This window comes from Periophthalmus magnuspinnatus, chromosome 23, assembly GCF_009829125.3.
Source record: "Periophthalmus magnuspinnatus isolate fPerMag1 chromosome 23, fPerMag1.2.pri, whole genome shotgun sequence".
NCBI lineage: Eukaryota > Metazoa > Chordata > Actinopteri > Gobiiformes > Gobiidae > Periophthalmus > Periophthalmus magnuspinnatus.
This window is the reverse complement of record NC_047148.1, coordinates 5,831,299-5,840,764: the sequence shown is the minus strand read 5'-3', so window position 1 is coordinate 5,840,764 and position 9,466 is coordinate 5,831,299. Positions and strand designations below refer to the sequence as shown.

Genomic DNA, 9,466 nt, shown 5'->3' with positions numbered 1-9,466 from the left:
CTTCCGAAATGCTCCCAGACAGGAGACCTGCAGCTTCAACCATTCACCGTTATTTCTAAAATAAATAGCATGAAATATATCAAGCAAGCCATTTGTCAACTTTTTCTAAAAAAAATAATAAAATACTACTACTACTACTACAACTACTACTACTACTACTACTACTACTACTACTACTACTACTACTACTACTACTACTACTACTACTACTACTACTACTAATAATAATAATAATAATAATAATAATAATAATAATAATTTAAAAATGCCGGAAACACTTCCGGAAGTAAACGGACGTAGTTAGTCATGTGACAGACACGTGACATTTGTTTTCTTCTGGCTCCGCGGTGCCATGCTGTACGGTAGCTGTTCTGCTAATCTCTGGAGTTCTGCTATTATTTGCTTGTATATCGAAATTATATAACTACAGATCAAGGCTGAATATTAACCATTGCATGTAGGATCGTTGGATAATGTTAAACAATGCAAATCGGTGTGCAATTTAGCTTTTTATTCAAACAAAGCCGTATAAGATGATGGCTTCAGTTTACTTAATGTCAAAACACGAGGGTTTTACTGGCAGCATAAAAAACTTCACCAGAGACTTTGTAGTGACGGAGATAGACATTTCTGGAAATCAGGTCAGCAAATCAACTATTTCTGAAGACGTACCCCGTAGTTTTGTTGAGAAAACTAGAGAATCTGTTAAGGAACCTGATGTTTCTCCTATTATACAAAAGACTGAACAAGACTGTAACTCACCCAGTCCAGAGATCTTAGATTTGGCTGTCATTTTGAGTCAAGGAATCAGTGATAAGCTGGAGCAGTTTGTATCTTCTTTGAAAAATGGATTCTCATCAGACCAAGAGTTAAGTTTGGGAAGTTTCACTGACAAGCACCAAAGGGCAAACGTGCATAGAACTGTCAAACTTCGCTTTCCTTTTTTGATGACAACAACCAACCAATGTGAGATAAAAGTTCAAGAAAGCCAAGACTACAAAGAGCTCAAGCAATTGGTTTCTGAAGAGGAGGCAGATGCATTCTTCAGATTCACAGACGCTAAAGTTAGTGGATCCTCATATACGTTTTTACCTGATGATAGTAAGGAACATAGGACAGCTGTGCACCGCTTCCTGAGCCGAAGGTTTGGGAAATTGGTGGAGACAAAGAGCTTCACAGATCAGGGCAAAACTTCAATCTCTGTGAGACTGAGGGAGAGAGGGAAGCCAAAGAAGAGGACAGCGGAGGACTGCAGACAAGAAGACATTTACACAGGTAGGTGGTACAATGTGCATTTGATTGTATAGAAGTGACAATAACTGTGTAATTACAAAAATGCAATGTAAAACCACTGCACACCAATAAACAGTACAACATGCCATCCTTAATCTAATCAATATAGTGTAAGGTAAGGTATAAAAATCCACTTGTTTTCAGATCCATGTAATACTGGGTACATTTGCATGGCCAGAAAAGAAGAGATAACCAGATAATCCAATAAGCCAATAATTAGATATGTTTTTTTAGTGAATGTTTACTTTGGTGATGTGTCGAGCAGTCAATAGAATCAATAGTAACTGTTGTATGTGGAAGCCAAAGTACAATGACTTTAAAAATAACTTTAACATTTTTCTTTCATTTTTATTTACCACTTTAGCTTTCCCTTTTTTGCATAATTTTCCTTGTCCAAACATACACACATGGGGACAACTGGAACGAAATCAGATTTCAGATGCAACTGTGTACATGATATTTCAAGAGAATTGCAAATTTGTACTTATCTAAAAGTACAGTTACATGACTAAAACTGTAATCAATTACAGTACAAGTACTGCTTCCAAAATTGTACTTAAGCAAAAGTAAAAAGTACACATGAAAAATACTTACTAGTTACTAGAACATTTTTTAACAGATTTTTTGCTGCATTTTTGATCATATTTTATATAAATCGAACAGTTTAAAACTGAATTTGTACATGAATTTAAACATGAGTGTACATGTATTGCTATAAATATGAAATTGGGATCTAGATTTTAAGAAAATTGTGATGGTGAATTTTGTGGCATCGCCCACCTGTAGGGGTGGAAGTAAACTTTTAAAATTACACAATATTACAGTTGCACATCTTTTCTTTGTCAGTTGTCAACTATTATTCTGCTAATATGATTTCATTAAACTATAATTATGCCCCTATATTTCAGCATTCACTTTGTGTAAGGAGAATCTGGAGACTTTAGAAGCTATTAGCTACATGGCCACTGAGCTTGGAGTTCTGCCGTCAGACTTCACCTATGCAGGCATCAAAGACAAGAGAGCCATCACCTACCAGTCTATGGTGGTCAAGAAGGTGTCTCCAGAGAGGTGTGTGATCATATACAGTGCTTAGAAGATGTAATATCTATAGATCTAATTAGGAAAGGGAAATATGTAAAATGTAATTGTTGTTTGGCTGACTCTGTGCCAGTTTTGATTTGCCTCTCTCACTCCTCCTATTGGTCAACGTCTGTCATTGTCTGAATAAGTGAAAAGCAGATTTAAAGATGCACTTAGTAACATTTCTGGGAGAGGGTCTGTTACCTGCTAGTCTCCATGGAGATTTTATAGTTTTTGCCTTGCCACAGTCTGTTATAATATGCATCTCCATAGAGTCAAGCAGATTACATTATCAGACCATGTGTTTTTGTTTTTGCAATAAAAACACCTGTAATTGACTAAATGTAAGAAAGATAATGCTATGCTGTGGAACATTTCAAGGAATGCAATGTAAGTGTAACAGAATTGTGATAAGCTCTAAATAGCAACCAAGGTTTTAAGGAAATGATGATGTGATTTGTTTTCCATATAGTCCACCCCTTGATAAAGTAGTTTTGATATTTTGGTATTGTTTTGGTTTTAGGTTGAAAGAGAAGGCTGCAGAGTTTGAAAGAAAAGGGATCCAGCTTTTTGCTGTTCGATCTGTCAGTGAACCACTGAAGCTTGGGCGGCTTCGGGGAAATCATTTTGATATTGTTGTTCGGGGCATAAAACCGCATATTTATGATGGGCCCGTCCCACTCGCCTATACGGAAGACCTGGTGAAGGCAGCAGTAGAAATGGTCAAGGTACTGTAAAGAATAATTTTAAATATTTTAGTTTCTTTTAAGCAAATGCTATGACTTTTGTTTTCCTCATTCAGAACACTGGATTTGTAAACTACTATGGTCCACAGAGATTTGGCATAACCCAGAGAGTTCAGTCTGACCAAATAGGGCTGGCACTGCTCAAAGAGGACATGGTAAGTTAAAAATATTTTAATTATGTATCCTTTCTGGTCCGCAACCTTCTTGTCCTCATGGAGATGTTATTGCTTTGTCTGGAATGTTTCTATTTCTATAGTAATCTATCTCTATGGAGACAAACATGTGATACTATCAAGCCAGTTCAGATCTGTGGAAGGGCAAATAGTACAGTAATATGTACTGTTTGCCCTTCCACATATGCATTACAGTAATGCATATTTCACAAGGTAATTTTGAGCAATAAAACCATGTGTAATTTAACAAGTTGATATACAAGAAAAGTTACATAGGCAAGGCAAGTTTATTTGTATAGCACAATTTGTACACAAAGTAAATTTACAGAATAAGAAAACATTCAAATCACAGTACAAACAAATGAAAATATAATTAGTCATCATAAAATTAACATTAAAATAGAAGAGTGCAGAATAAATACCTTTCAGTCATATGCACAGCTAAACAGAACTGTTTTGAGCCTGGATTTAAACATTGTCAAAGGCCTGTCTCACATCTTCACGAAGACTGTTCCAGGTTTTAGCTGCATAAAACTAAAACGCTGATTCTCGATGGTTAGTCTAAGTGTGAGAGGGTTCATATAGTACTGACTTATCGGAGATGTATTTGGTGCTACGCCAAGGAGAGACTTGTTCACAAACAGAGCTGCTTTAAAGTCTATTCTCTGAGCCACAGGAAGCCAGTGCAGAGACCTGAGCATAGGCATACATAGTAAGTGCCCATTTATACTGCTGGACTTAATGAATACATATGAATTAAAACAAAAAGATATCTTGTGCTTTTTCAGGTCAGTGCAGTACATCTTTTCTTTACTCCAGACAAGGGAGACGAGCCTCAAAACCAAGCTAAGCGACATTTTCTTGAAACAGGTAAGTCTTGACTGGAAGTTGCTTAAAGGACTGCTAGATCATGTAAAATAACACCGTAGCTCGGACTAGTTTTGTTTTCCCGCCGCAGGAAATGCAAAAGAGGCCTTGTTGTTGATGCCAGAATCCAAAGCAAGGGAACGTCTAATGCTTCGTGCTATGAACCGTTATGGCACAGGTCCAGACGGCTGTGGTCAAGCCTGGCTAAGTCTGCCCCACAGCACCAGGATCTTCTACTTGCACTCGTACTGCAGCAGGTATGAGCTTACAATAGCACTTATGTAAAATGAACATAATACAAAATGAACCATGTTTGTTCAATACACTAACTTTATTTGTTTTATTTTTTTAATGACAAGGATAGCACATAGTTGGTGACTTGGTTGGGTATAAATAGAAAGAAATATTTTAATGATCTGTGAAAGGAGACTTTTGTTCATAAGAATAATAACTACACACATATTTTTTGTATTTATGTTAATAGATCGGTGCTGGCTAAATAAAATAGTATGGGATGATAAATAAATGAATACACATATTGGCCAAACTATGCAAACATAGAATGTGCCAGAGTAAGCCAACAATCTAGGATCCATCTGTAGTCTTTTCCAGATATAGAGGAGGCACCCTGGGAAGAGGGGTCACAGTCAGACATATCATGGTTAAACATAGAACATTTCACAGATTAGTATTAGATTAGCACAGCAGCAGCAGGACATGCAAGATGAATGTTAAAATTGGTTACAAGAAACCAGACAGAGCAGCACAGTGATATATATCATTAAATCAATATCATTAAAACAAGAAAATATAACCTAATATAGAAATAAAAGACAGTTTACTACCATAGAAAGAAATGTATTTGTCTAGTACCCAAGTTATGGGGTAGTTGGAGTGTGAGGCAAAGCTTAGAGTGTATAAGCAACAGTAAAACAAGAAACATTCAGGTCAAAAGAAATCATATCAAACGTAATTACATGATTGCATTATGTTTGTTTTATTATTTTGTTTGTAGAGTGTGGAATGAAGCTGTGGCACATAGACTGAGTATTTTAGGCCATAGTGTTAAGCAAGGAGATCTGGTGCAGGAGGTGACTGGCACAATGGATGACAGTGCTGACACGAGCTCAAACCAGGTAATTTTGCACATACACAACACATTCTTATGGTGGTCAGTTTATTTTATTAATTGAAGAAACTGGTGAATTAACACATAAATGGCTCTATGTTAAAATGCTTTATTTTCTTGAGTTGGGCTCAAGGTTCAAAGTTCAAGTTTACTATTGTACAAACAGGTAAATTGTGTTTGGCAGTGAGTCAGCTCATTAATTCATTTTTATATCTGCATCTGAAAAAGTGGCATGTAGGTAATAAACCTAAGCTCAAACATTCTGCCATAATAAACACACTGCTACTTCTCAGGGAATTGGAATGGAATGTTTCAACTGTATTGGCTGCGTCTTTGTACTTATATTGGATGCAGCAGAGGTGTCAACCTAACATGGCTTTAAATGGTAGTGTTACAGTGAACAGTGTATTAATATTTGACATCTTTGTGAAGCATGTTAGATGGGGTATTAGTTACATACTATGAAAACAAATATAAATCTAAATCTTTTATGGTGGGAGGGTCTGCTTGTCTCTATGGAAATGCTACAGCTTTGCCTGGAATGTTCCATGGTTTAACATTAGACATCTCCATGGAGACAACCAGTTGACACCACCAAGTAAAATTACAGGTAAGATATGTGGAAAGGCAACCCCTCTCACAGTAAGAATGCTGCACCTTTAAAAGTAATATTATTTATGCTTTCTAAGATTGTTTTGTACCATCATTTTTGCCTGCAGTTTTATTGCTGTCTATGTCTGCCTGTTTTTCCAGATCCATGTGGTAACAGAGGAGGAGGAGAGGGGGAGAGTCTACACACTGGGACAAGTATGTTAATTCTGTCAACTGTTTTTCAAGGGGCTATACTTAGAAAATATATGCCACCCCCTACTGCACAACTTTCACCCAACAAATGGTACATTCCAGGCTGTAAATTCGATGCGGTGGAGACAGTAGCTCAGTTGGTAGATCCAAAGGTTGGCGGTTCAAATCCTGCTCTCGACATAAACATCATTGGTTGAGTGGTCAGATCCACTGATCCATAGGTTGGCGGTGCGATTCTAACTCACACAGATGAATGCTGTCATTGTGTCCTTGGGCAAGACACTTAACCCACTTTGCCCTCAGTGTCTGCGTACACTGGTGTGTGAATGTTCCTTGTTGTAAAGCGCTTTGAGTGCCTTGAAGGTAGAAAAGCGCTATAGAAAAATGTGACCAAATGTATTTTTAAAAGGCAAATCATTTGCCCTGACAACCACAGACAATCTCAATACTTGCATTGTTTTTGTTAAATTATATACTACATGTAGGTAGTAGAAATGAAACTTAACTCCAAACACAGTAATACTATGATTTCAAAATATAGTTAATAGGCTTTGTGCACAGCAGCATGCTTGCTAGCTCACTGCATCTCAAACTAACAGTCACTTTTTATAAAATCATAAAACATAAAATAAACAACCTATTAAAATTCAAATGAATAAAAAAAATACTACCCAATTAAAATACTGGGCATGTCCCACCGGGAGGAGGCCCCGGGGAAGACCCAGGACACGCTGGAGGGACTATGTCTCTCGGCTGGCCTGGGAACGCCTTGGGGTCCCACCGGAGGAGCTGGAGGACGTGTCCGGGGTGAGGGAAGTCTGGGAGTCCCTGCTTAGACTGCTGCCCCCGCGACCCGGCCCCGGATAAGCGGAAGAAAATGGATGGATGGATGGATAAAATACTTAAGTTTGCAGTGTTGTTTTAATATTCATTATGCCTCAAAATTTGCATTAGCTTTAGCATTGAGGCACAAACGTCTCTCTAAACACAGAAGTGTCCTCCGGTGAAGTATTCATCTTAGTTGTGTAGTTTTTAAGATATTGTCAGTGACATCCATCCACAGCTCCCTGTCCACTTTCTTATCTTATACACAAGATAATATAAATATTTATTAATTTTGGCATAACTCTGAAAAATCCTGATAGAGATAGAATTGGACAGAAAGTAGTGACACTAACAGTGAGGTTCCAGAGCGCTGTTGAGCACAAAGCCAATTGCCTGTATTATAAATGGATTCCCTAATGACTGCTATACTACCAAACCTAATCATGCATCATAGAGTTTTTACTGTTGGGCTACATTAAGAAACACAAAGGGTGTATGTGTACATCTTTCAGAAATGTAAATCACCATTAGAGTTACATAAACCCCTGCCATCCATCTGAAATTATGACATCATTTCTTGTTAATGACCTTTATTGGAGAAGTTCCTCACCAATTTAATTATCATGTCTTTATAACATATTTCAGGTACTCCTCCCAATGCCAGGAAACACAGTGAAATATCCTGAAAACGCTATGGGGGCCTGGTACAGAGAGAGACTGTCTAAAGATGGACTGGAGAGCTGCAGGTTCAGAGTCAACAGCCTCAAACTGAATGTGCCTGGCTGCTACCGCCCTCTACTGGCCTTTCCACGCAACCTCGACTACAGGCTGCAAAGAGAGCAAGAAGATGGAGTGGGAAACTGCACGGAGGCGGTAGATGAAGGGGGGAATGACAAAACAGAGGACCAAGTCAAACTAAATCTTACTTTAAATTTTGACCTCTTCCCTTCCTGCTATGCCACTGTGTACCTCAGAGAAGTCATGAAGTTTATGGTAAATTAGTCTGAAACACATTTTGTCCAATTTTGTACCATTTCTGCCTTTACATTTTACAATTGGAAATGTATTACTGTAACCTACAATTTTGTACTGACACCTCACTAGAATAACAAACAAAGAGTTCAATTGCGAATAACGATAAGTGGCATTTTAAAAAAGTCATCATGTTTCTTGGTAATATCTGTAGAAGATGGTAACAAAAAGAAATTAGAAAGAAATACTACAATTTTTAAAAAACAAGATCTGTTTTAGCAACTGTACTTACATTTGCGTGAATTCACCCGAAATATTTAAATTGTTCAAAAACCACTATGATAAACGTTTTTGCCTGACTGGTATAAGTACATAATGATACCATATGTGCAGTGTTATTTGAAGTTAATTTTATTTAATGATATCCAAATTATAGATGACCTATAAGTAATAAAATACTGTACAGATTTGGTTATTGTCATTGTACGCTTTGCTGCAACGGACACTAGATGGAGACAACAGATAGGAATTTGCAGATTGGCGGTATATAGCTCTGAGTTTAAGTGATACATTTATCAACAGGAACAAGCTAAACTGCATCATATGAACACAGTATCATTTATTATCTTGGCTAGTAGTTCTCAACTGTTTTGTCTCGAGTACTTCCCAAACTTTGTCACACATTCTGAATACCTCCCAAAATCTATAATGGTGTATTAATCTGTTAACTAATATATTATCAAATTTTACTTCCTTATATTTTGTTGTTTTAATGTCCAAAATTACCATTCTCAAAGATGTACATTTTGTATTTAAATGCTATGAAAATGCTCACAGACGCCCAATATTTTACACTAATGAAATTATTCCCGGCTAACCAAAATGCAGTCCTTTAGAGAGACAGTTTAACACATGCATATAAACCCATAATTACCCATAACTGTCTGCTATAATTACAGTCAATCAGTGTGTAACTAATTTATAGATTTTTTTATGACAATACTGAAGCAGAGTTAATTTCACTGGCTGTGCTTTCAGATTATTATAGCTGGAGGAAGATTTGGAAACGGTTGTCATCAGATGCAACTGCCTGATAGAGTACTTGCCTTTGAGCTACACGACACATTTGCTGTAATGAGATTCTGCACTTTTTAAACTTTAGTTTCTTGTGACACTCTATCCATCAGGAAAGTGGTTTATAACTGAAGACTATGCAACCTCTTTCCTTGATCTTTGGCTATATAATAAATGACTTGAATGTGTTTTTTGTTGGAAGCCTCAGGGGTCCATTTTGACAGGTGATTAGCAGTTTGGTCCAATGTTCTTGATACTTTATTAGAACCAATAAATCTAATATATGTCATATATCATATACTTTTAATGTTCAGTTGTTGGGAAAATCCTAAATCTAGTAAACTGATATGTGAACAAACACAAATAAAGGTTTCCAATTGGTTATTCAGAAAGCGTGGGGCTTGCATGTCCTCTCATTAACCCAAAATGGCACATAGACCAAAAATATGCCATAAGATCCAGCTCAAGATTTGGAGAAGTGTTCTGCGATTCTGCCCACTCCA

At 37.0% G+C, this 9,466-nt stretch overlaps 1 protein-coding gene across 2 annotated transcripts; it reads left to right on the top strand.

Moving 5' to 3' along the window:
• The first annotated feature begins 338 nt into the window (after positions 1-338).
• On the top strand, positions 339-9,151 carry pus7l (pseudouridine synthase 7 like). 2 transcript variants are annotated; one of them, XM_033989537.2, is made up of 9 exons: positions 339-1,275; positions 2,202-2,361; positions 2,897-3,101; positions 3,176-3,274; positions 4,081-4,162; positions 4,251-4,416; positions 5,175-5,295; positions 6,042-6,095; positions 7,563-9,151. In XM_033989537.2, exons 1-9 carry the CDS (start codon positions 534-536, stop codon positions 7,917-7,919), a joined length of 1,986 nt encoding a protein of 661 aa, XP_033845428.1. In that variant the 5' UTR covers positions 339-533; the 3' UTR covers positions 7,920-9,151. The 2 variants fall into 2 exon arrangements, with proteins under 2 accessions (XP_033845428.1, XP_055087952.1); XM_055231977.1 differs by having other exon boundaries at positions 472-1,275; positions 3,209-3,274; positions 7,563-8,219.
• The last annotated feature ends 315 nt before the right edge of the window (positions 9,152-9,466 follow it).

Bases quoted from the DNA above. Each gene is read 5' to 3' on its own strand.
- pus7l (XM_033989537.2), top strand. From the start codon at position 534: ATGATGGCTTCAGTTTACTTAATGTCAAAACACGAGGGTTTTACTGGC. The intron at 1,276-2,201 runs GTAGGTGGTACA...CCTATATTTCAG, and splicing joins ACAAGAAGACATTTACACAG to CATTCACTTTGTGTAAGGAG. The intron at 5,296-6,041 runs GTAATTTTGCAC...CTGTTTTTCCAG, and splicing joins CTGACACGAGCTCAAACCAG to ATCCATGTGGTAACAGAGGA.